The 27976-nt window shown below is 39.7% G+C and overlaps 2 protein-coding genes across 4 annotated transcripts in view; one reads left to right on the plus strand and one right to left on the minus strand.

The window, feature by feature from the left end:
• Positions 1–26897, plus strand: part of RNF169 (ring finger protein 169) — a 97322-nt gene extending 70425 nt beyond the window's left edge. Inside the window, exons 5-6 of one of the 2 annotated variants that reach the window (XM_045371314.3) lie at positions 19144–19243; positions 20010–26897. In XM_045371314.3, coding sequence (XP_045227249.2) covers positions 19144–19243; positions 20010–21197 — 1288 coding nt within the window. In that variant the 3' untranslated portion in view covers positions 21198–26897. The remainder of the gene's footprint in view (positions 1–19143; positions 19244–20009) is intronic. The other variant, XM_074014754.1, reaches the window with a different exon arrangement.
• Positions 24444–27976, minus strand: part of XRRA1 (X-ray radiation resistance associated 1) — a 106265-nt gene continuing 102732 nt past the window's right edge. For both annotated transcript variants that reach the window (XM_074014753.1, XM_015435489.4), the window contains one exon: positions 24444–27936. In XM_074014753.1, coding sequence (XP_073870854.1) covers positions 27683–27936 — 254 coding nt within the window. In that variant the 3' untranslated portion in view covers positions 24444–27682. The remainder of the gene's footprint in view (positions 27937–27976) is intronic.

Below are 27976 nucleotides of genomic sequence, written 5' to 3' on the forward strand. Positions count from 1 at the left end.
GCAGAACTGATTTTCTTTTCAGTGCCTAGACCTAAAATATATCTTTATAGGTTGTAAGGGGCAAACTGAAAAGTTTTTAAGACCTTTGTCAAGGAATCTCTTGATCCTTTAGACTTTGTAGGCCCTGGGAAGGAAAGGAAGAAGGAATTGGATAGATGATGGGTGCTAGAAGGATAATGAAGGGCTAGGTGGAGGAAAAGAAGGATGAATAGATAGAAGGGAGGAAGGAAGGGAAGCGAAAAAGAAATGGAAGAAAGAAGGAAGGACTCATGCATACATTCATTCAACAGACATTTTGTGAACAGCTGCTACATGCTCGGCTCTGGTTTAATACACAGATGTAAAGATACAATCTTTTTTTTTTTTTTTTTTTTTGAGACAGTGTCTCACTCTGTTGTCCAGGCTGGAGTATAATTGGGTAATCATGGTTCACTGTAGCCTCAATCTCCTGAGCTCAAATAATCCTCCCATCTCAGCCTCCCAAATAGCTGAGACCATAGGTGTGTGCCACCATGTCTGGCTAATTTAAAAAAAATTTTTTTTGTAGAGATGAGGTCTCCTTGTGTTGCCCAGGCTTGTCTTGAACTCCTGGGCTCAAGCAGTCCTCATGCTTCAGCCTTCCAAAGCACTGGGATTATAGGTATGAGCCACTGTGTCTAGCCAAAGAAACAATCTTCACCCCAGTTCATTTTCTGTTTTGTTTAAAGCTGGTATTGCTCACCCTTATCTCTAGGGTTCAACTAGTTCTTTCTTTCCACCAGTATTATTTAGTAGATCTCTCTTTTGCTGCTCCTGTGAATACACACCCAGACCCTTTCTTTTTTTGGGTTTTTTGTTTGTTTGTTTTGTTTTGAGACAGGAGCTCTCTCTGTTGCCTAAACTGAGGTGCAGTGGTGTGATCACAGCTCACTGCAGCCTCGCCCTCCTGGGTTCAGGCAATCTTCTCATCTGAGCCTCCTGAGTAGCTGGGACTGCAGGCGTGTACTGTCATGCCCAGCTAATTTTTTTTTCCCCTATATTTTGTGTAGAGATGGGATTTTGCCATGTTCCCCAGGCTGGTCTGGAACTCCTGGGATCAAGAGATTCGCCCGTCTCAGCCTCCCCAAGTGCTGAGATTATAGGCGTGAGCCTAGATAGACACCTAGATAGACCCTTTCTATTGTAAGACTTTTACTGCTAGTTATTCATAAATATGACAGAAAGAAGCTACAAAAGTTTAAAAATATTATAAAATGCTTACTATTATGATCCTTTATGTAGTTTTAATTTTTGAATCTTTTTTGTATATGTTATTTGTGAGTAGTCTCATTTTCCTCTGTTATTTCTGAGAGTAAAATTCACTGAATCTCCCTTTCGCTTAAATGCCTCCCCTTCACTAGGTGATGGCAGCTCTTTTCCCAGTAAAGTACCTCCCATAATATTTGTTCACTCATTTGACATTTGTTGAATGGCCATTGTAGCATAGCCACTGAGGCTTGCTTGATGTAAACAGGACCCAGTAAGTAAGCCAGTGTCCTTTCTATTTATGATGAAGATGGGACTCTTGCATTGCATGAACTTGAACTATAGATGCCTTCTAAAGTTAAAAAAAAGTCAAGATTGCTTGACTAAGAATTTTCAGCTCCTGGTTGTGTGTGTGTATTTTCCCTCAATTCATAGGACACATATTTTAATGATTATAAGAGAGGGATCTACTGCAAAGAGAAAAAGATCAAATTTTTCATTCCCATCGAGTGACAATAAATACTCCTTGAAGCCAATAATTATTGTTTTATGAAATCTGTGATTAATTAATATCTCATAATTTAAAACAAATTAGAAAAAAATGTATATTAAAATCCAAATATTATACCAAGGGACAGTTGCCCTAGTTAGTTGGAGTAGGTATTGAATGGATAAATTGCTTATCACTAATTCCAGTCTCTTATACCTTTGTAATTCATTCTTTTAAAGGGAGTAGCAGGTTAATATTTCATCGCTTAGAGATGCCTACCACAGAACTTTAAAAATTCTTTTCTAATGGACAAAATTGCAAAGCCTATATGGAGGAGTGTGCTTTTCATTATAAGTGGTTCTGGAACATCTCTTATATATCTTCTTTTCCTCTTCCAGCCCATCCTTGTCCTTACCCTGTTCCATTGAGCCACAATGGAACTAATTTATTGGAAAATATTCACTTAAGATTTTTCTATTAAGAAATGCTTATAATCAGTATTACACATTTCTGGGTTTCAGGGCTCACTTTCTGCCTAACAACTGAGGTTTAAATATTAGTATAGTTATCAAGACCATCGAATTTAGTTTATTAGGGTTTCTTTTTAGGAAATAGTTTGCTGATGTCATGGAAACCTTAGTTTGCAAAATCAGTTATAGTAATACTGTGAATTGCATCTCTTACTTAGAACATGCTGTTTCCTTAGATAAGAAAACAGTAAGTTTTAGTTCCAAATTATATTTAGGAAAACAGTACGGAGTTATTAGTGCTGACAATGAGATGTAGCATATGGACATATTCAAAAAGAATTAGCGTAGTGATGGTTGTACAACAGTGTAACTATACACTTAAAAATGGTTAAAATTATAAATTTATCTTTTACCACAGTTAAAAATTTAACATCATTTATAGTTTTTGGATATTTCAAATGCATTTTTTTTCTGTTAAAGCAACAACAATAGGTTTTTTTTCCTGCAAATTCTTCTCCTAAAGAGAAGACTGTGTAAAAACTTTTAAAGGTTTTATACCTGTATTTGAATCAAATGAATCTGCCATTTGTTTTTCCTGTTTACTTGATAAACTTTTCTTTCTTAAGCACAAAAGCCTGGAGGTAAGGGTGAATAGGTATGACTGATGAGGTGATTATTTTGGAAGGAATGCATCAATAGATTCTGTAAGTCTTGCCAGTTGGTCAGTTTGCTTTCATTTGAAAAAAATCACAGTAAAGAGGGTTTTGCAGCCATATTAATGAAGTTCTACATCCCTTTGAAAATGAAATTTTTTCCAAATAGGCAGATAGAATAATAGTTTATCCAAGATTATTGTTAGGTTAATCACAAAATACATGATAATTGAAAAAAATTAATTTGAACCATAAGAAGGATATATCATTGTAAAGTTAAGTATCTGAAAACTGGTTTAATTATTTTTAAAAACTTATTTCCCTTCATTTCTCATTTCCTCTTCCCCATGAGAAACGAACTAAACACATGGTTGCAATTCATCTTATAGTGCAGCATGAAAAAGATTTCTTTTTTTGATTCCTTTAAGAGAGCTCCATGTCTAGTTGCATTTTCCTCTTTGCTTTGGCTGTCAGGCAAGTTAAGTTTAGGACAGGATTTTCAATTCAGTCACCATGGCTTTCTGACATGGCCTGTTAATTTTTTTTAAAAATAATTTTTGCTGTACCCTTCTTACATGTATTACTTAATGCGGTCTTTATTGTCTTAAGGCTTAGTCTTTATGTATTTTTACTGTAAATCACTTCAGATTCTTCTTGTAACTTAGAGTATAACCATACAAAGAAACATAATCAAACCAGTCTTCTTTCCAGTTTTTTTTCTTTTTAAGTGATATAGTAATGCAGGTAATGCCATTTCGTACAAAAATGGAATCTTAAGTAAATGGTTCCTAGCAAGATTTCTGGCACATACTAAGTCTTCAGTGAATATTGCTGCTGCTGCTGCGATTTTTATCTTCTTTTGGAACATGAACTCTTATAGCTGAAAAGGACCTTAAATATCATCTTATTCAGTCCATTTGTTTTCTAAATGGAAGACTAAAGCCCAGAGAGAGAACATGGCTTGCCAAATCTTACACTGCTAAAACAGGAGGAAACTGAGTTAGAACTGACGCTTCTTGGCTCTGAGTTTACTGCTCTTTCTGCTGTACTCCATACCTTCTTACAGATCCTCATGCTGCCTCTGTTCACCTTCTTCTCTAGACTTTAAACTCATCAAAGGCAGGCATAGCATCTTGTTCATCGTTATAATACTTAGTACAGTGCCTGGCACGTAGTAAGGGCTCAGTAAATATTTGTGGAATGTTTGAATAAGACAGGCCTTGTGCCTGTTGGTAGGTTAAACTGGGGCTTTGTCAGAACTGATTGTCAAACTTGCAGCAGAGGGCCTCTAGGAGGGTTCTAGGAGCTTAGATTGGCTAATAGCTGTTTTTTAGATTAGATTCCATAGGATTAATATGGGATTTAGGGGGAAGTCTAGTGACCATGTTGATAACATTTTTATGTGCTATGAAGTTGCTTTTTAGTCTTCGAATGCTTTAGCAATAGCTTATATTGATACTTTTTATAGATGCTATAAAAGAAAGATCGGTGTTCTACTTAGTAGAAATTAACCATAGCTACATCATTTTGTTTTCTAAACTCCAGATACTTTTAAGCCTGAGTCTCTGGTGGCTCAGAGTGTGGCACATCAAGGGACTTAAAGTGGCTGTGCTTTCTATACAGTGTATGTATAAGGAGAGATATAGACAGAGACTTACTGACAGACTCAGAGATACTAAACACATGTCCAGCCAGTGTTAGAGTGAATTGAAATCTGAAGACCCTCTGGGAAATAGGTACCTTTCCTTAAAATTCACAAATGAAATACAGAAGCATTCAGGTAACAGAAATGCATAAGTGATGTGATATTGGAATACTAGCTTCAGGATTGAGGAAAATAAGCAGATTCAGAGAACTAAGGGGTGGAGTTTTAGGGAAGAAGTAGCAGTGTGACCTTGAGTAGAATCAGTTGGCTCTCCTTCAGTCTCATCTATGTAAAATGCAGAGTGTTATGCCTTACCTACAAGCTAGGGCAGGGGGATTTACTCTGTGATTTCTTTTTTTTTTTTTTTTTTTGAGACGGAGTCTCGCTCTGTCGCCCGAGCTGCAGTGCAGTGGCCGGATCTCAGCTCACTGCAAGCTCCGCCTCCTGGGTTTACACCATTCTCCTGCCTCAGCCTCCAAAGTAGCTGGGACTACAGGCGCCTGCCACCTCGCCCGGCTAGTTTTTTGTATTTTTTAGTAGAGACAGGGTTTCACCGTGTTAGCCAGGATGGTCTCGATCTCCTGACCTCATGATCCGCCCGTCTCGGCCTCCCAAAGTGCTGGGATTACAGGCTTAAGCCACCCCGCCCGGCCTATTCTGTGATTTCTTAAGATTCTTCCTCTAAAATGGAAATGTCTAGAGGTGGCTTAAACCAGAGTTTTGAGTTATGGAGGAAATGAGGCCAGGGCATGAAAAGAAAGGGGGTGGGGGCCATTAGGAAATTGTAACAATAAAGATCAAACTTAAATTGTGTGTGGGAATAGTCAAACAGTGGCTTGAGGGAGAGGAGATTATGAGAAGAAGATGAAGCAGTGAGTTGAAATGGCAAGGCTTGGTGGCTTGGGGTGTGTGTGTGTGTGTGTGTTGGAGGAGAGATAAAGGAATTGGAACAAGTCAAGTGTTTACCAACCTCCTATATTAAGAGGACAAATCTTATTAAAAGTAATGGAATATGGCCGGAAAAGGAAGATAGCTTAAGGAGAAGCAACGTGGAGCTTAAGGAGAATGGCAGGTTTTAGAGGCGTCAGTAATATCTCTGCCATTTTAGAACAGAAATATTCTCATAGTCTTCAGAAAGGCCTGGAAGTTTGGTGAGGGGTAGTGTCAGGAGCTAGCCTTTTCCCATTGCTTCCTTGGGCTCTCTGCCATGTTGAGTTCTTAGCATACCTCATGTGATTTAATTCTCACATTCATCCTGCAAAATGTGTAATACCACTGTTTTACAGCAAAGGAAGCTGCAATTCAAAGAGGTTAAGTGACTCACCCAAGAACCTCTCAACTCAGTAGAATACAGAGATGGAATTGGAACCCAAGTTCTCTTTTTACTCCAAATCTATGTTCTTTCTGTCAGACCATTATCAGAGCTCTATGACAAAAGGCCCTGCACTTAAATATGTGTTTTGAAATTATCTACCTTTGCAACAGAAGGCTGCTCTCCTTCCATTTTTAAAAAAAATAATTTATACCCTCCATTGTTCCAAAAAGATACATGGTTGCTACAGAGGAAAGTGAGAATCTGTCCGGTTATTTCTCATTTAAGAGAACTCAAATCCTTCTGCATTATGTTAGGCCTTTTGGAATACAGCTATGGAAACAAGTGTTCCTATCCATCAGTAAAAGAATACAAGCGTGAGTCCAGAATAGGCAAATACGTAGAGACATAAAATACATGAGTAGTAGGGCTGTAGGAAGTGGGGTTTGAGAGTGATAGCTAAAGGGTATGGGGAACTTTTTGAGGTGACAGAAATGTTCTAAAATTAATTGTGGTGATGGTTAAATAACTGAATATACTAAAAACCATTACAATGTACACCTAAAAAAATACAAAGAATACTAGTATAGACAAGGCAGGTAACCCAGAGTGTAACAAAGTATTACCTACTTCTGGGTAGATAGCAGCTGCACCAAGGTCTAAAGAAGCTTCTGGGTTTCACTTCAGGGTGTGTGTGAGTGAGTGAGTAAGTGAGTGGGTGGGTGGGTGAGAAAGAGATGTGTGTATGTGTGACAGGATGGAGAGGGTGGGTAGGGTCTTTTAGGCCAGAGACTGGCAAGAGGGTTCTCTCCAACTTTAATTTATTGGTGGGACTCAGCTCTGTCAGACCTGAAGGTATCCTTAAGAAACCAGTATGGTGTAGGTATGTAAGAGACAGACAGAGTAATGAGCAAGCAACTGAGAGCATAAGCTATCTAACGTTTTATATGGCCATTTGAAACCCTGTAAGCAGTGTTTTTTAAGTACTTAAATCTTCTAGTTTTCCAGCTGTATATTTATACTGGCTACCCCTGCTTTTCTTTGTTTGTAAATCAAACTCATTGTGGGTGCAGGTATTTTTAGCCTAACTAGATATCCCAGAAACCATCTGGTCTCTTGGCAGTGGAAATTTTAAGCAAGTTGCTTTTCAGACAGTGCTGCTTTCTCTAGTTTATGCCTTCTTTATGTGTTCAGATAGACAGAGCTTCCCTAGATGTTTTGAGTCTGTTCTGTGGCAGAGTAGAGTAAGTTAGATCAGTATGCTGTGGTGCAAACAGCACAGGCCTTAGAATTACAGAGATACTATAGGTTTAAATAATTTTCACTTCAGCTGTGTGACCTTGGAAAGATCACTTCTCTCATTTCTCTGTCCATGAATTGGGGATGATGATACCTATGTCATAGAGTCTCTGGATTCAATTAGATACAATATATTTCAAACACTTAGCACAGTTCCTGACAGATAATGGGTTTCTAATAAATGTTGATGTTTTCTTTCTTTTCCTTAAGGGATAGGAAGAGGTTATTTCTGCATATATTTTTATGTATTTATAAGAAATTTCTTTAATATATCCACTATATGCCAGGCACTATGTTAGAGTTTAGGGATACAGAAATGGACTCCGTACAAAAGAGGAAGGAGTAGTTACTGCCTCCATTTTTTTAAGTGAGATTATTGTTTGGGCACTTTAAATCATAAGAACATCAAGTTTATTGCTCTTGACTATTCTGTACCAGCATTTTGAAGATTCTTCCCCTGACCAAATGCTACAATAACAACAATAACAATATTATCTGTGTACTATATTTATGTTTTATATAATATTTTTACATTCATGATTTTAGTGACTGTTAGTGTCCACATTTATACTGCATGTTGCTAGAAGTACTGCTTGATCTTTTGAGTAGTGCCATGGTAATAAAACACCTTTCTTGCTTTATAATTTAAATATATCTCACTGTTTCTTAAAAGATACTTTGCCTGGTAACATGAGCAAACTTGGCAGATCAGGGAACTCCAAAAGCCTTCCATAAAAACAGTAATAATTGACAAAAACAGCCAACACCAACTTTATTGGAACTCTGGAAACTAATAAAAAGTTTATAGCAAATAAGCAGTGTTCAATCTAGAAAAAACATACGTGGCCGAGTGTGGTGACTCATGCCTGTAATCCTAGCACTTTGGGAGGCTGAGGTGGGAGGACTGCTTGAGCCTAGGAGTTTGAGACCAGCGAGGGCAACATAGTGAGACCTTGTCGCTACTAAAAATTTTAAAAATCAGCCAAGCATAGTGATACATGCCTGTAGTTCCAGCTACTCAGGAGGCTGAGGTGGGAGGATCTCTTGAGCCCAGGAGATAGAGGCTTCAGTTAGCCATGATCACTTAATTGCACTCCAGCCTAGGCAACAGAGTAAGACCCTGTCTCAGAAAAAAAAAGAAAGGAAAGGAAAGAAAGAAAGAAAAGAAATGAAAAGAACACCGGAATCTTGGCATCTAAGGAACTCTGTCAGATCACTAACTGACCACTAAGCTAACAGAACAGAGAATTCATTGGCCACATATGACAAAAAATAGACTTTATAAAATCAGTTCAAAAAAGTCACTAAACAAATAACAGCTATAACAGACAGCAACCACAAACCCAGGGGTAGGGAGAGAATCTGATTTTCATAGTCGCCACCTTATAATATTCAAAATGCAAAAAATATGAGGCATAGGAAGCAAGAAACAATGACCCATACACAGGAAAAAAGAAACCGATAGAAAATGTCCCAAAGGAAGCTGAGACATTTGACATTTTTAATGTGGACTTTAAATCATATGCTCAAGAGCTAAAGGAACTATGGGCAAAGAACTAAAGGAAACCATGAAAAACAATGTCCTAAGTAGACAGTATCAATAAAGAGAAATTATGAAAAAGGAATCAAATAGAAATTCTGGACCTGAAAAGTACAGTGACAGAACAGATTTGAACAGGCAGAATAATTAACTAATATGAATATAGGTCAATTGAGATTATCCAGTCTGAGAAACAGAAATAAAAAAGAATAAAGAAAAATGAACAGAGCCTAAGAAATCTGTGAGACATCGTTAAGTGTACCAATATACACAAAATGGTAGTCCCAGAATGAGAGAGAAAGGGGCAGAAAGAATATTTGAAGTAATAATGACCAAACACTAACCAAATTTAATGAAAGACATAAGTCTACACATCCAAGAAGTTCTGTGACTCCAGAGTAGGATAAAGACGTCTATACCAAGACACATTATAATCAGACTGTTGAAAGCCAAACAGAATACTGGAAATAGCAAAGATCACAAATCACTATACCAGATATAATAATCATGAAAAAGTTTGAAATATTGTGAGAATTACCAAAATGTGACACAGAGACAAAAAGTGAGCACATGCTGTTGGAAAAATGATGCTGATAGACTTGCTTGATACAGGGTTGCCATGAATCTTCAGTTTGTAAAAAATGCAGTATCAGCAATGTGCAATAAAGCAAAGGACAAAAAAGAAAGGGATGCCTGTATAAGACCTAGAAAACAAATAGCAGAAGTCCTTCATCAGCAATTACATTAAATGTAAATTGATTAAACTCTGCAATTTAAGAGGAAGAGATTGGGAGAATGGATTTAAAAAAGAAATGATTCGGATATATGCTGAGACACACCTTAGATCCAAAGACAAAAATACATTGATAGTGAAAGGATGGAAAGATATTTCATGCAAACAGTAAATAAGAGAGCTGGAGTAGCCATACTAATATCAGACAATATAGACTTCAGGTTAAAAATTGTTACAAAAGACAAGGAAATATATTATATAATGATAAAAGGATCAACTCAACAAGAATTCTTCTGAAGTGCACATGGAACATTCTCCAATATGGACTGTATGTTAGACCATAAAACAAGTCTCAATATATTTTAAAAGGTTGAAATAATAACTATATTTTTGACCACAATGGAATGAAACTAGAAATTGATAGGAAGAAAACTGGAAAATTAACAAATATGTGGAAATGAAACAACACATTCTTTAAAACCAGTGGGCCAAAGAAGAAGTCACAAGAGAAATTAGAAAATACTTTGAGAGGAATGAAAATAAAAACCTTCCTGGATATACATATGCTCTTAAGACTGAACCAGGAAGAAATTGAATCCCTCAATAGACCAATAATGAGTTTTGAAATTGAGGCAATAAGGAGTAGCCTACCAACCAAAAAAGCCCAGGACAAGACATTCACAGCTGAATTCTACCACAGGTACGACAATGAGTTGATGCCATTTCTACAGCAACTATTCCAAAAAATTGAAAAGGAGGGATTCCTCCCTAACTCATTCTATAAGGCCTGCATCATCCTGATACCAAAACCTGGAAGAGATACAACAAAAAAGAAAACTTCAGGCCAGTATCCTTGATAAACATCAATGCAAAAATCCTCAATAAAATACTGGCAAACCAAATCCAGCAGCACATCAAAAAGCTTATCCATCATGATCAAGTAGTCTCCATCCCCTGTATGTTAATCTGTTTTCACACTGCTATAAAGAACTGCCTGAGACTAGGCAATTTATAAAGAAAAGAAGTGTAATTGACTCACAGTTCCATGTGGCTGGGGGAGGCCTGAGGAAACTTACGATCATGGTGGAAGGCAAAGCAGACACCTTCTTCACAAGGTGGCAGGAGGGAGTGAATGAATGAAGGGGGAAGAGGCCCTTATAAAACCGTAAGATCTTGGCCAGAAGCAATGGCTCACACCTGTAATCCCAGCATGTTGGGAGGCTGAGGTGGGCAGATCACTTGAAGTCAAGAGTTTGAGACCAGCCTGGCCAACATAGTGAAACTCCATCTGTACTAAAAATAGAAAAATTAGCTGGGCGTGGTGACATGCGCCTGTAATTCCAGCTACTCCGGAGACCGAGATATGAGAAACGCTTGAACCTGGGAGGTGGATATCACAGCGAGCCAAGATTGAACCAATTCTCTACTGCCTGGGTGACAGAGCAAGACCCCACCTCGTAAATAAGTAAATAAATAAAACCATCAGATCTCATGAGAACTCACTATCATGTGAACAGCATGGGGGAACCACCCCCATGATTCAGTTACCACCACCTGAACTCTTCCTTGACACATGGAGATTATGAGGTTTATAAATCAAGATGAAATTTGGGTGGGAACACAAAGCCTAACCGTATCATTCCACCCCTGACCCCTCCCAAATCTCATGTCCTCACATTTCAAAACACAAACCTTTCCAACAGCCCCCCAAAGTCTCATCTGAGACAAGGCAAGTTCCTGCTGCCTATGAGCCTGTAAAATCAAAAGCAAGTTAGTTATTTCATAGATGCAATAAGAGTATAGGCATTGGGTAAATACACCCATTCCCAATGGGAGAAATTGGGCAAAACAGAGGGCCATGCAAGTCTGTAATCCAGCAGGGCAGCCAAATCTTAAAACTCCAAAATGATCTCCTTTGACTCCATGTCTCACATTCAGGTCACGCTGGTGCAAGAGGTGGGCTCCCAGGGCCTTGAGCGGCTCTGCCCTTGTGGCTTTGCAAGGTACAGCTCCCTCTCTGGCTGATTTCACGGGCCAGCATTGTTTATGGCTTTTTTAGGTACATGGTGTAAGTTGTCTGTGGATCTACCATTCTGGGGTCTGGAGGAAGGTAGCCCTCTTTACCACAGCTCGCCTAGGCAGTGCCCCAATGGGGACTCAGTGTGGGGGCTCCAACCCCACATTTCCCTTCCATACTGCCCTAGCAGAGGTGCTCCAGGCTTCACCCCTGCAGCAGACTTCTGCCTGGACATGCTTGCATTTGCATACATTCTGTGTAATCTATGTGAAAGTTCCTAAACCTCATTTCTTCACTTATGTGCACCTACAGGCCCAATACCACATGTAAGACACCAAGGCTTGGGGCTTGTACCCTCTGAATCAATGGCCTGATGGGTACATTGGCCCCTTTTAGCCACAGCTGGGGCATGGGCACCAAGAGACTTCACAAAGCAGCAAGGCCCTGGGCCCAGCCCACAAAACTATTTTCTCCTCCTAGTTTTCTGGCCCTGCAGTGGGAGGGCTTGCTGTGAAGACTTCTGACATGTCCTGAAGACATTTTCCCCATTGTCTTGGCAATTAACATTTGGCTTCTCATTACTTATGCAAATTTCTGCAGCTGAATTTTTGTTTTCTATTGCTCCATCAGACTGGAAATTTTCCAAACACTTATGCTCTGCTTTCCTTTTCAACATAAGTTCCAATTCCAGACCATCTCTGTGTGAATTATGGGGATTATAATTCAATATGAGATTTGAGTGGGGACACAAAGCCTAATGATGTCACCCAAGATGCAAGGGTGGTTCAGCGTAGGCAAATCAATAAATGTGATTCTTCACGTAAACAGAACTAAAGACAAAAACTACATGATTATCTCAATAGATGCAGAAATGGCCTTCAATAAAATTCAACATCCCTTCATGTTGAAAACTCGCAATAAACTAGGTGTTGAAGGAACATACCTCAAAATAATAAGATCCATATATGACAGACCCACAGCCAGTATCATTCTGAATGGGCAAAAGCTGGAAGCATTCCCCTTGAAAATAGGCACAAGACAAGGATGCCCTTTCTCACCACTCCTATTCAGCATAGTAACGGAAATTCTAGCCAGGGCAGTCAGGCAAGAGAAAGAAATAAAGCGTATTCAAATAGGAAGAAAGGAAGTCAAACTGTCTTTGTTTGCAGATGACATGATTCTGTATCTAGAAAACACCATTGTCCCAGCCCAAACACTTCTTAATCTGATAAGCGGCTTCAGCAAAATCTCAGGATACAAAATCATTGTACAGAAATCGCTAGCATTCCTATACACCAGTAGCAGGTAACCAGACAGCCAAATTATGAATGAACTCCCATTCACAATTGACACAAAAAGAAAAAAATACCGACGAATATGGCTAACAAGGGAAGGCAGGACCTCTTCAAGGAGAACTACAAACCACTGCTCAGAGAAATCAGAGATGACACAAACAAATGGAAAAACATCGCATGCTCATGGATAGGAAGAATGAATATCATTAAAATGGCCATACTGCCCAAAGCAATTTATAGATTCAATTCTATTCCCATAAAACTACATTGACATTCTTCACAGAATTAGAAAAAACTATTTTAAAATTCATATGGAACCAAAACCATTTAAAATTCATGTGGAACCTGAATATTCAAGACAATTCTAAGCAAAAAGAAAAAAGCTGGAGACATGACGCTACCTGACTTCAAACTATACTACAAGGCTGCCGTAACCAAAACAGCCTGATATTTATACAAGAACAGACAGACTGATGGAACAGAATAGAGAATCCAGAAACAAGACTGCATACCTACAACCATATGATCTTAGATAAACCTGGCAAAAACAATGGGGAAAGGGTTCCCTATTTAGTAAGTGGTGCTGGGAGAACTGGTGAGCCGTATACAGAAAACTGAAACTGGACCCCTTCCTTACACCATACAAAAAATTAAAAAATCAACTCAAGATGGATTAAAGACTTAAATGTAAAACCCAAAACTATAAAAACCCTAGAAGAAAATCTAGGCAGTACCATTCAGGAGCATAGGCAGGGGCAAAGATTTCATGACGAAGGTGTCAAAAGCAATTGCAACAAAAGTAAAATTGACGAATTGGATCTAATTAAACTAAAGAGCTTCTGCCCAGCAAAAGAAACTGTCATCAGAGTGAACAGACAGCCTACGGAATGGGAGAAAAATTTTGCAATCTATCCATCTGACAAAGGTCTAGCATTCAGCATCTACAAGGAACTTAAACAAATTTACAAGAAAAAAAAAGCCACCCCAGTAAAAAGTGGACAAAGGTTGAATAGACACTTCTCAAAAGAAGACATACATGTGGTCAACCAGCATACGAAAAAGAGCTTGACATTACTGATCCTTAGAGAAATGCAAATCAGAACCGAAATACCATCTCACACCAGTCAGAATGGCTATTATGAAAAAGTCAAAAAACAACAGATGCTGGCAAGGTTGTGGAGAAATGAAACACTTTTACATTGTTGGTGGGAGTGTAAATTAGTTCAACCATTGTGGAAGACAGTGTGACGATTCCTCAAAAACCTAGAGGCAGAAATACCATTCGACCCAGCAATCTCATTACGAGGTATATACCCAAAGGAATATGTATCATTCCCTCATAAAAATACAGGCACGTGTATGTTCATTGCAGCACTGTTCACAACAGCAAAGACATGGAACCAACCTAAATGCCATTCAGTGATAGACTGAATAAAGAAAATGTGGTACATATACCCCCATGGAATACTATGCAGCCATTAAAAGGAACAAGATTTTATCCTTTGCAGGGGTATGGATGGAGCTGGAAGCCATCATTCTCAGCAAACTAATGCAGGAACAGAAAACCAAACACTACATGTTTTCATTTATAAAGTGGGAGCCGAATGATGAGAACTCATGGACACGTGGGGAAACAACACACACTGAGGCCTGTAGGAGGATGGGGGTGGGAGGAGGGAGACCATCAGGAAAAATAGCTAATGGATGCTGGGCTTAATACCTTGGTGATGGGATGATCTGTGCAGCAAACCACTATGACACAAACCTGCACATCCTGCACATGTACCCCTGAACTTAAAAGTTAGAAAAAGGTAAAAATAAAAGAAAACCTGTACCTCAAAACTTACTGAATGTAAAGAAAGCAGTGCTCAGAGGGAAATTTATAGCTGTAAAAGCGTACATTATAAAAGATCTAAGACTAAACACACAGAGTAGACTAAACACAGAAAACAAAACGAAAGAAATAATAAAGATTACATTGAAGATTAACTGAGAATAGGAAAACAGTAGAATGAATGAAACCAAAAGTTGGGTCCTTTGGTAAGATCAACAAAATTGACAAATTTTTAACGACTGGTCAAGAAAAAAGAGAAGACTCAAATTACCAAAATTAGGAGGAAGAACGATGACATTACTGACATTATAGAATTAAGAAGGATTATAGACTATGAACAATTTTATGCCAACAGATTAGATAATTTAGATGAAATGTACCAGTTCCTAGAGTGAATGTAATGAAATGTACCAGTTCCTAGAAACATGTAAAGTACCCGAGGAAGTTGAAAATCTGAATTGACCTATATAAAGAGGTTGAACCCAGAATAATAATAATAATAATAATAATAATCCAACAATGAAACCTGAGGGCCAGATGGCTTCACTGGTGATTCTACCAAACAAATAAAGAAGAATTAACATGAATCCTGACACTCTCCCAAAAATTAGAAGAATAAATATTCTGTGAGGTAAGCATTATACCCTGATACCAAAGCTGGACAGATATTTCGTAAGAAAACTATAGGCCAAGATCTCTTAGGAATATAGATAAAAATTCTTCAGCAAAAATACCAGCCAACAAAATCCAGCAGCATTTTTTAAAAAGAATTATATACCATGACCAAGTGGGATTTATTCCAAGAATGCAATGGTGTTTCAGCGTATGAAGATCAATGTAATGTACTATTTTAGTAGAATGAAGGGGAAAAAAGCTCAGTAGACACACACAAAAAAGTGACAAAATCTTATACCCTTTCATGAGAAAAATGCTGAACATGTAGGAAAATAAGAGAACTTCATCAATCTTATAAAAGGAATCTATGAAAAACCCACAGCAACAGCATACTTAGTGGTGAAAGAGAAAACTTTCCTCCCAGTAGCAGGAACAAGATAAATGATGTCTACTGTTGCCACTTTTGTTCAACTTGTACTGGAAATTTTAGCCAGAAAAATTGGGCAAGAAAAATAAAAGGCATCCAGATGGCAAATGAAGAAGTAAGACTATCTCTCTTTACATATGACATGTTATTCACAAAAAATCCTAAAGAATCCATGAAATAATTGTTAAAGCTAATAGCCAGATTTTAGCAAAGCTGCAGGATATAAGCTCACCACACAAAAATCAGTTGCATTTCTATACACTAGCAATGAACAACCCAAAAAGGTAACTATGAAAACAATTCAGTTTACGATAGCATCAAAAAATAGAATACTTATGAATAAATTTAACCGCAGTAGTGCAAGACTTGTATGCTGAAAACTACAAAACGTTGTTGAAAGAAATTAAAGATCTAAGTAAGACGAAAGACCTCCTGTGCTCATGGATTAGAAGACATAACATTGTTAAGATGGCAATACTCTTGAAATCATTTTACAGATTTAGTGTAACACCTATTAAAATGCCAATGATCTTTTTGGCAGAAATGGACAAACGTACCAAAATACATATATGAATTTTCAGAGGATCCCAAATAGTTAAAACAATCTTGAAGGAAAAAAAAAGAACAAAGGTGGAAGACTCACAACTCCTGATTTCAAAACTTACTGCAAAGTATAGCAATCAAAATAGTGTGGTACTGGAATAAGGGTAGACATGTAAATCAATGGAATAGAGTTGAAAGTCCAGAAATAAACCCATACATCTGTGGTCAACTGATTTCCAACAAGGGTGCCAAGACCATTCAGTGGGGAAAGAATAGCCACTTTACATATGGTGATGGTTAACTGGATATCTACATGCAAAAGAAGGAAGCTGGACCCCAACCTCATACCACATACAAAAATGAACTCCAGATGGATCAGATACCTCAGTGTAAGTGCTTAAACTATAAAACTCTTAGAAGAAAACACTTGAGGAGTTCAGTTGTATAATAACTGCTCTCTTACAGCACTTATGCTATAGTGGTAGACTTCAGTGTCTAGATGCTCCTTTCAGTGAAGGTTGTCTTTTGATCAATCTGTCTCTAATGCTTTGCACAGAGTTGGTGCTCAGTAAAAAGTCTGTTGATCAAATATGAATGGGAGAGATAATGACAATTTCAGCTATACTAAAGTTTACCAAAAAGATTTTAGATTGTCAGAATTTTTTTTTTTCTTCATTGTGTGCGTGGTCACTGCAAGTGTTTCCTCCCTGGGCCTTTTCTTTTGCCAAAATGGAGTTTATGGGGCATCTGAAGATGTTCTCCCCAACTGCAGGTAGTTGTCATGTGTGTATCTGATAACGCAGGATTGAAAACAGTGACTTTCAATTTGACTGTTTTACACCTGACAAAATGGATTTATAGCCTGTTTTTAAAAATTATATTAAGCTATGTCTTAATTATGTAATATTTGGAACTTAAGGTCTAGATCCAGCCTCAGTTTGAATACCTCTAATGGCATGGAGCTCAGTGTCTTCCCAGGCAACTATCAGTGAACTGCTCTATTAAAAGTTACAAAGGTCTTTCTCAGGTTGATCAGAAAATCTTTTCCTCTTGGTGTCTGCTTGTTTCACCAATGGAATCACACCAAGCAATTGATATATTTGAAGTAACAATGCTGTCTCTCTCAATTTTATATCCCTTTCTTCTAACCCAAGGTATATATTATTTACCACAGCATTTTAATCTGCCATACAGTATGCTTCTGGGTGGCTTACACCACTGACAGTTCCTGTGACTTCTAGGAATGCAAATGAATATCAATATTTTTTAAACTACCAATCAAACTGACTTTTACACAGCTGCTTTTGTAGGGGGATGTTGAAATTTTCTACCTGCTCCAAAATGTATTTCCCACTAGATAGTACAACTTTCACATCTTTCATTTGGGTTAAATGTTGAATTTCTTGGTACAGTGCAAGCATGTGATACAGGCTGGCCACCGCTTTCTCCTGTTAACACTATGTGGCCATAAGTCATAGGATGGGAGGGTTTTGAATGGGAGGAATAACACAGAAACACTGGAATAGAAGCCCTTATGAGTGGGTAGGACATGCTACCCACTCTACCTACTAGAGATGTAGGGAGAAGAGAGGCACCTTGGGAAGATACCTTACCTCCTTTTCAAGTTTTCTTCGAGCTAATACTGGCATAGTAAAACTCTGAAAACAAGTCTTTTGCTACAAAAGAGTAGATATGATGCATTCCATTCCAAAGCTAAATCGAATCATTTGAAGAAATAATTTCTGTTTGAGATCATCTGCATAACTATGTGTCCATCTTGACTTATGGCAAATTTGTGTTTATCCTTTGAAATGAACATGCTACAGGAAGACATTTCCAACCCAGATCTCACTTCATCCCAGGTTATGAAGAACTCTCTCTCTGTTACGCCATTTCTGCTTCCTATGCATACTTTTTTTGTTGTTGTGCCCTTTCACTGTATTGTATTTATTTATTTGCCCACTGGACTCTAATTCCTTGAAGACCTAGACTGTGTCTTATTCTTCTCTGTATTCTCAGTGCATGGATAGTGGCCATCAGTGTCTGGCATACATATAGTAAGTATATGATACATGCTTGGTGAACAGACATATATTCCTGTTGGAAGGAATGGAAACAAAGGCAAGTGAGAAATTAAGTGTCCCTACTTGTTTCTGGGGCAGGTGACAGTCATCTGCATATAATTCTAACATAGATTTACATATGATCCTGGGACAACTGTTAATAGATATCCACATACAAAAGGATAAAGTTGGACTCCAACTTCACACCATTTTGAGTTACAAAATTTAACTCAAAATGGACCAAAGACCTAAACTTAAGAGTCAAAATGATAAAACTCTTAGAAGAAAACACTTGGGAAGTTTAGTTGCATACTAACTGCTGTCTTATGGCACTTACTATGCTATAGTGTAGTGGACTTCAGTATATAATCCAAGTACTGTGGAGTTTGGTTTGGGTTATAAACTCATTGTCATAAAGACAAAAATCATGTGTTCTTTAAACCTCTGAAATCACTAGGATTTAGGCCTTTGAAAGCTCAAATGTAATGGATTAAAGGAGAGACTACATTTAATTTTGACTCTGTACATAAAGATCTAATGCACTGCTGTGCATTTTTGTAAGAACTTCAATATTTGTTTTGTGCTTGATTTAGATTGAAGAGAGGTTTGGGTCAATAAAAAGAAAAATCTGTTGCTTGTAAAGGTGATTTAACATTGTATCCACACTATTAAGGATAGTGAAGTATCTCTACATCTCTCTAAGCATGTTCAAAAGAGCCACTGGTTCTGCCTCCTTTTGGCAGGGTCTAGTTTGGAAACAAAACCTTGAACCAAATAGTGCTCCTCTCCGGAGCACTCTCTTTGTGCAGAGTTTCTTCTCAGAATGTATTTTGTTAATAAATTAACTCATTCCTATTGTAGCTGCCCAAGGGAATTCTTTCTTGGTTAGTGGCTTAGAAAGCAAAAAGATACTGTCATCCTTTTTCCTTACCTAGTAAATAGACTAATTTTGACTACTTGTTTTTTATTTATTCTTTTTTTAGGAAGCTGAACTCCAAGGTGGAAAGGAGTCAGAGCTGTAGTGACACAGCCCAGGAAAGAGCGAAGAGCAGACTCAGAGCAGCTCCAGGCAACAAAGCCAAGGTACACCTCAGCCACAGACCTCCGGGGCTTGCGAGGCCTGCCTCATCACCCCCTCTGCACACAGTCACGAAATAAACTATTCCAGAAGAGAAGCAGAGTGAGCTCAGGCATACTAGTTATGCTGGAGAAGTCCACAAACAGATGTGAAGGAAGAAAGTTTGAATTAGTAGCCCGATGGGTAGAATAAGGTCTAATAGAGAATCCCCCCTTCTTTTTTTTTTAAGAGACAGAGTCTCACTCTGTCACCTAGGCTGGTGTGCAGTGGTGCAACCATAGCTCACTGCAGCCTCGGACTCCTGGGCTCAAGTAGCCTTTCTCACCTCAGCCTCCCAAGTAGCTGGGACTGCAGGCACATGCCACTACACCTGGGTAATTTTTTAATTTTTTGTAGAGATGAGATCTTGCTATGTTGTCCAGGCTGGTCTCAAAGTGATACACCTGCCTCAGCTTCCCAAAATGATGGGATTACAGCACTTTGGGAGGTATGAGCCACCATGCCTGGACAAGAAACCTTTTTTAAAGCTTTAGATAAGTTTTTTTTCCCCCTACATATTTTCAGTCTTATTAATTGTTTGAAGTATATAGGATTTTCTGCTAAATGGTATGCTTTCTAAGTTAGGGATTTTCTCCCTTTCTTGGGCTCACGTTACCCTTCATCCCTTTTCTTGTCCTCCCCTTCCCTGTCGCTCCACCATCATAAAGGAATGATGAAGGAAAATGTGTATGTATGTGTGTATGAATGCATAATGTTTTTAATCTCTTTCAGGTCACAACTATGACTCCAGCCTCCAACCCCATCATTGGTGTCCTCTTGTCAACTCAAAACAACCGCTGCCTCTCAGCCCCTGACTTAACCATCGAAAAGCGTCTACCCTTCAGCTCCCTTTCATCCTTGGCTTCCCTGCATAAGCCAGAGCGTTCTATCAGCCCTGAGAGCAATGACAGCATCTCCGAAGAACTAAACCATTTCAAGCCCATTGTCTGCTCACCATGTACCCCTCCCAAAAGACTCCCTGATGGCCGTGTGCTAAGTCCCCTCATCATCAAATCAACTCCACGCAACCTAAACAGAAGTCTGCAGAAGCAGACTTCTTATGAGGCCAGTCCACGGATCCTCAAAAAGTGGGAACAGATCTTTCAGGAGCGACAGATCAAAAAGACCCTGTCAAAAGCCACTCTTACCTCTCTGGCTCCTGAAATGGGGGAAGACTTACTAGGCTCTGAAGGTATCCATTCTAGCAAGGAGAAGCCACTTGTGGCTGTAAATACAAGATTGTCCAGTGGGCAGGTTCTTCTCTCTGAGTATACTGGACCCATCTCTGCTGATCTTGATTATTTCCCCTCTGTTAGCCAAACAAAAGCAGAACAGGACAGTGATAACAAAAGTAACATTGAGATCCCACTGGAAACCTGCTGTTCCTCAGAACTCAAAGTGGGAGGCAGTGGGACTTCTTTGGAGAGGGAGCAGTTTGAGGGCTCAGGGTCAACTCCAGATGCCAAGTTAGACAAAACCTGTATAAGCAGAGCCATGAAAATCACCACAGTTAATTCAGTGCTACCCCAAAACAGTGTTTTGGGTGGAGTCCTCAAAACAAAGAAACAATTGAAGACATTAAATCATTTTGATCTGACTAATGGTGTTCTAGTCGAGAGCCTAAGTGAAGAGCCACTTCCTCCTTTGCGTCGAGGCCGGAAAAGACACTGTAAGACCAAGCACTTGGAACAAAATGGCTCCCTTAAAAAACTGCGACAAACCAGTGGTGAGGTGGGTCTGGCCCCAACAGACCCAGTCCTGCGAGAGATGGAGCAGAAACTTCAGCAAGAGGAAGAGGACCGACAGTTGGCTCTGCAGTTGCAGCGCATGTTTGACAACGAGAGGCGGACTGTGAGCCGGCGAAAAGGAAGTGTGGATCAGTATCTCCTGCGGTCCAGCAACATGGCCGGGGCCAAGTAGCACCTAACGAACAGTGTTACCTAGGTTTAAAAGGTCTTCGGCCTTGATCATTTATCCTGAAGAGCTGAGTGTTCTCACTTTGGTTTTATTTTAATGGCAAAACACTGTCTAACATGGTTCTGAGAGGTTCCAGGGCCTTTGTAGTCAATATCCAAGGGAGCAGATTTCCGTTTCTCTGTGACCCAGGCCAGAAGCCTAAGTGACCCATCCCTAAGGGCTTCTGGGCCAAACCTGGCAGCACCCACTGGGAATGAGATTTGGAACAGCCTCATTCAGGAACATAATGGCCACAGTTAGTAATGGTAAAGAGGGGATACCTTCTTAAACTGATAGACTTCCTGACTTCTTTCAGCAGGGTATTGTTTTAAATCAGCCTTGCAGATAAAAATTAATTACATCTTTTTCAAAGAAGTGAACAGTTCCTTGGCAGATCCAAAATGATAATGGTTATGGTCCTCTTTCTGCCGCCCCTTGCCAAAAAATAAATACTATCTATATCAGTTAAGCTTATGCCTTTACAAAAGTTAATTTACATTCTCTGTTTAAAAAAATAACATTTAGTGAATGCTATATAGTTGACAGAACACATTTACAGACATTATTTAATTTAGTGTTTCCAAGAGACCTCTCATGTAACTGGCATTAGCCCCATTTTTAGATCATGAAACTGCAGCGCAGATGTTCCGGTTCTCTCAGCTACTGAGAGGCATAACCCATGGGTTTTCTAAAGGTTTCCCAAATAGATTATGACCTAAGGGTGTGCCAGGGGAGCCTAGGGGAAGCTAGACTGGGCATTGAACACTGATAGTGCAAAATCCACATGCAAACAAGATCAACAGGGTAGATAAACATATACTGTGCATTATCCCCATCCCCCACAGTTTACAGCCTTCTGCTTTTCTGGGGGTTTCAGCCTATGAGACAAACTATAATCAGGCTTAATTATTACTTTTCACATGGCCAAGGGTTATCTGCAATGTTGATCTAAAATCCGAAAAATTTGCCCTGAAGTCAGGCAAAGAACAATACTGAAACTCCATACTATGGAAACAAGGTATCTAGCTGGATGCAGCTGGTAAATTCAGTCCCATGGACCTTTGGGGGTTTATTTTCCTTAGCAGCTGACACCATGTGTCTTTTGCATCCCTGGTGGTGCTTGGTGCTTCTGCCCATCTGGGCTCATTGAGAATAGGGATCAAGGTATGATTTTAGGGAATTTCTGATGGGCTGGCATTCCCCATGTATGTATAAGTTGTTACTATAAAGTCATGTGACTGGCATTTTAACAGACTTTCCAGAGCTTATATATCCCAATATATGTTGTCTCCTTTGAGTAGCCCCAGCAGGATACTGCTTAGTTTTTCCAATGCCATTGGTGAAAGCATTTCTGGAACTGTTTTCAAAGACTAGAAACACTGACTCCCAAAATGCTAGAACTGGAAGGGACCTTAATGGTTATCTATTCCAGCCTACTCCTAAGGTCCTCCTCAGCTTCTAGACCTAGAAGCCAAAGCCCAGAACAGTGACCCATTGATTAAGTCAGATAGTATAACTCCTTTTAAGTGTTCGCAGATTTGCCTTCTTTTTCTTAGGGCAAATCTTCAGTGTTTTGTGGTGGTTTGTGGTTAGGAGAGAGAATTTAAAGTCTGAGACTAGTCGGCAGCTATTTGAAGCCTCTGGGAAAGAAGGTGGCTTATCAAGTGGGTTTGCAGTAATAAATGGAGTGCTGCTGTAAAGCAGTCAGAGCCATTTTCTTGTGCAGCTCATAGTTCCCAAACAGTTCCCAAAGAGAAGTTCCAGAGATGTCTTAAACATTGTGGTCATCATTGAGATAGGTAAAATCTCTTTGATGACTACTTCGGTGGGGAACATCACTCACCTGAATGTATGTATTCTGTGTTCTGTGTGTGTGTGTGCACATGTGCAGATGTATGTTTTAAAAACATATGTCAATCTCATGATTTTATAGTCACACCACTTCAGTTTTAGGCCCTACCAACAACTTATGTTCTCCAAGGGCTGCTGGAGGGCGTGTTTGTGCCCAAAACAGAAGAGCTGGCTGTGGTTTACAGAAGACAGGGAGGGTGACCTTACCATAAATGCCCTTAGAGGAAACTTACCAGTTAACTGCCATTTCACGCATTTCCTTTTTGATCTTAGTAAATATTATTGGAAGGCAAGTCTTGTTGGTAGGAGCAAAAACACTTATTTTTCCACTTGCCATCTTTTTCTATATCTCCAGTAATTCGAAAAACACTTTTCAGTTGGAATTGATTTTTGTCTTTGGTAAAAAGAAATATTTTTAATAGATAAAAGATATATATTTTAAATATTTCCCCAAATTAATACTTTCATTTTAAGAATTGCATAGCGGTTGAAACAAGTGCAGAGTGAAGAACAAATTCTTGTTAAGCAAATATTCCAAACACTAGGTCCAGCTTACTGCCTTCCCGCCTTGTACCTACAGTGATGCCTAGGATGATATTGGCAGTTGTTTTCTGAACTTCCTGCTGAGCAACAGTCCTTCAAATATAGGTAGAGTGGTCTAGGTTAAGGAGGGCAGAGGCTTGATCTTTAATCAGGTTGGCTTTGGAGAAAGGAAAAACCACTAAGATAATCTATCTGTATTTTAAGATGTTTCCCATCCTTAGTAACTAAAACCTGAATGCTTTTTCTTTCTGAAAACTCTCCCTCTCTCCTTCCATGATTGTGAAGTTGGTTACAAGTCGATATGTTAATATGGATTATTTGGGGGAAACGAAAAGGACAAAGAAGGAAACAGAACGATGGGAGGGTTTGTGAGCTAGAATAAGAGGTGCAGGATTTCACAAATTCCTCACAAATCATTGAAGTTGACCACACAAATTACCCATGTCTTACTCTGTTCCTTGTACATATGCAGTCTGTGGGTTTTTTTCTTATTAAAGGGGAAGGTATGAGAGGTGGGAGGGTGAAGGTCAGTCTGAGGGGAAATCCAAGAAATGTGGTGCCCTCAGAAGGGGGCTGTCAGCTCCTTTCCATAGAGAGGGAAACATACTTTGAGAAAATGTTCTTGACCTGTTGATTGTATGTGCTGGAAGAAGTCATCTGGGCCGGTTGGGTTGGTAGCAAATCAGGGGACTATGTATCCAGCTCCTGGCCCCTTTCATATAATTGCCTCTGTTTTAAAAAGGTTAAGTCTTGTTGGGTGAGGCTTGCCGGGAAAACTCCTAAGTGGCTTCACTTATTTTTTAAATTTTAATTTAATTTTTAAATTTTTGCTTGAAAGAAGCACTGGTAGTAAGTGTTTTATTTTTTGTTCATTTTCCCTAAAGGAAAAATGTCCTTAAGAGATTAAAGCTCTTAATTGATTACTGTCTGGTTACAAACTGGCAAACTGACTAAAATGGGAAGCTGCCACCGTGCCTGACTCATGCAGCTGATGACCGAAGGCTATTCATCCTTTCTTTTCTATTTGACAAACATTTACTGAGCTTCAGACTTGTGCCAGCCCTGAGCTGGACTGTGGAGATAAAGTAGTTCTTGCTCTTGAGGAGCTCGATGTCTAATGGAATGCATTTGAATGTATGTGTGGCTGGGGAGTTTATTTATGGTCTTAGGAAAGCCATTTCTGGTCCCATTTAGGATACTGCCCAGCACCCAGCAGGCTGCATTCTACATTTTAGAGACCCCATCGGTAGTTGTGAATTTGCACCATTGCTTTTCTTTTACTAAGTCATGTTATGGAAGGAGAATGAATTTTCTCTTCTAGTAATTACAGGACATTAACATCTCTTCAGATGCTGCTTTTAGCTTAAGCTCCAAGAAATGAGGTGGGTTGTGGATCACTGACATGGTCAGGGGAGGCCCACACCTCAATTTAGTAACCTCCTAATCTCTCCCCCAACCTGGTCTCTCCTCAGAGCTGGCAGCAACTTGGGATTCCTTTCCTTTTTCCTGCCTAACTTTTCATTGAAATGTCTAGTAGGAGAATGGGAAAAGAGAAGAATCAAAGGCTGGGTCACGGTCATAGAATGTTATAGCTGGAATGGGCATGGAAATCATCCAGGTTAAATTTCTTCTCTGCCCCCCACCCCCACCCCCCCCTTTTTTTTTTAACCAAACGAGGAACTTGCGATCCAGTGCCCTATTTTATAGTGTAGTTTTCTAGGGTCTGAATAAATAATCATTAAAGTTTGACACACACAGACATACACACCAATGACGGGGATACCCCCAAATGATTTAGGAGGCTATTTTACTAGCTTTTTCTTCCTGATATTTTCAGTTAAATATACCTATAGACCCTGAATACATGCTCAGGTAGAGAAAGTCTCCATAGTATAAGTAAGTAATATGAATGTGGAATCTTGGAGAGTGATGTATTTTGATCGGAATAATTTTAATTTAATGATTTTAATTAAGAATTAAAAGCCAGCTAGCCAAATTTTCTTTAAAAACTGGAAACTCACTCTGGTCTTAAATTGTTCTCAGCCACCCTTTTCCTCATCAACCCATAGAGTGGTCTTTTGAACTGGTATCTAAACATAGCTGGTTATGAATTCTCAAAGAGAAAGCAGGTCTGGGGCAGGGTGGTCGTGGGGCAGATTCTAGGGAAAGTGTTGAAGAGATTTTTCTTCTGAAGATGATCTAGGAAATGCATCTTTATACATGACTTATCCGCTGTAGCTTTCGGAAGAAGATCATAGAAAAGAGACTAAGATATATGCAAGGGTCACCAGTTTAGAGATTAGTCAAATTAGATGAAGGAAAAAGTGCCAAGACTGGATGTGCAGATTATTCTATGTATTACCAGTACTTTTTTCCTCCTAAGAAAAAAATTTACTCTCTCCTTTGTGAGTAAATGCCTCCGTAATGCCTTTTGAGTAAGGTGGCAACTTTTAGCCATCATCTTGTGAGAGGCAACCTCAAACTCTGAGCAGACTCCTCTCCCTTTCTGGTGTCTTAAGAACTAGTTTGAAGCCAAGGCAAAGCAAGGTTTGTTTATCTTCCTTTCCTGTCATTTAAGGTAAAACAGGCAATGAACTCACTCTTCAAATACCATAGTTCAAGAGTAGCTGTTGGCCCTGGTTCCAGATTAATATAGCAGCAGGCAGATTGCTCCTTGTTGGGGCTACCACCCTCCAAAGCTGTGCCACCAATGAGAGCAGGGGTTCTTCCTCATTGGGTTCAAGTTTGCATCAAACATGGTATTACCAACGCTGAGCCTCCAGCAGAGCACTTAAAAGTCCTAGTGAAAGAATAGATACTATGCAAGGGAAAAAAATTTAAATGCCAACAAATAGTTGTTGTTGTTGTTGTTGTTTTTTGAGCCTGATATACTGTTTACTCTCAACTCTTTGTACAAATATTATTGTCCTAAGGGCCTTTTCCCCTCCTGCCTAGAAAATAGGTTGTGTGTTGGTTTTATTCAACCTGCTGTCTGCTTTAGGATTGGAGAAGGTACCTGGATCCTTGTGGACTGCCACTGCTGGCTGCCTCCTCTCCAACTCATCAGAAGAACATTTTGACAAAGACAGAGGACTTGGACCAGGGCATGCCCTGTTGGGGATGCTTCTGTCAGCAAGGACATGGCATGGAATCAAGTGGGCTGATGTGTTGTTATTTAAACAGTACCAAAGCGCATTCTTCAATGTATGTTTGCCTGCTTGAGGTGAGGCCCAAGTTGAGAATACAGTAAAGAAAACTCATGAAAGTGGATGTTCTGTTTCTAGTCAGAGTCTTGTCTCTGGAGAACAATCTCAGACAAAAACATGGGTTAAGCTTAAGCTGTGTGTGGATTGTTGGTGCTGTATGTGCTCTGGGAAATGCCCTATGTTGAATGTCTTGCTTTGGTATTCAGAACAGCGGTAAAGATTAGGAGCAGGGATGGGGTTTCCATGGTATACAACTGTGTCTTTTGGCATAAGTTACCTCCAGTTTACAGTTTGCTCCAATTTACTGTCATGTTCACATTCAACTATTCATGTTCCTAATGAAGGAACCAAGAAAGAGTGTGAGTAAAGAATGAATATACAGGATGACACTGTCCCTGCACATTAGGGTTGTACTCAAAAGATCTGGTTTCTAAAAATACCCTTTTTGGAGCCATTGTTCAGGAATTTGTTAAGATCCCCCTGGTGTCAGTTTCTTGTACAACAGAAAACAAATGTATCCCTGTTGCATCTGAACTGGAAAACCATTTTTAGAGGGAAGTGTGACAGTGCTGCTGTGGCCTGGGTTCCAAGAAAGAATGCATGTGGCACCCAGTCTATTGCCCTGTGCACCCACTCTTTATTGCTGCTGGGCCAGGCACCCCATCATGCCTGGCCCAAGAAGGGGAGATCCTAACAAGGGGAGGCCACCTTGTGGCCAGCGAGTGGGGCCCAGCTGAGCTCTGAGGCCTGTGGCCGGCTGGTCAACCTCGAGGTGCGGTCCAGGGCACAGAGCCCTTAGGGAGAGCTGAGGCACAGGCTGGATGATGCGCACAGCCCCCATGCACAGCCCTAGCCTTGTGAGTCACTGGCTGTGGGCTCCTGGCAGAACTCATCCATGAACTCGAGGAAGCGGCCGAACTTGGGCTGACTCTCACTCAGCGCTGGGCAGGCTGGGGGAAGCGGGGTGGTCCCGAACACTGTCCGCAGAGAGCCACTCACCAGCTGCCGGTAACGTGCTTGGAACTCCTTCAACAGCCTCTTGGCCTCCAGGTACTGCTTGTGGTTCACCAGCCGCCGTTCTGTCCGCCGGTGCAGGACAGCACCTGCAGGAAAAGAAGCCAGGAGAGGCACCAAGCTCACCCT

This window comes from Macaca fascicularis, chromosome 14 (genome assembly GCF_037993035.2).
Source record: "Macaca fascicularis isolate 582-1 chromosome 14, T2T-MFA8v1.1".
In the NCBI taxonomy this organism is placed as follows: Eukaryota; Metazoa; Chordata; class Mammalia; order Primates; family Cercopithecidae; genus Macaca; species Macaca fascicularis.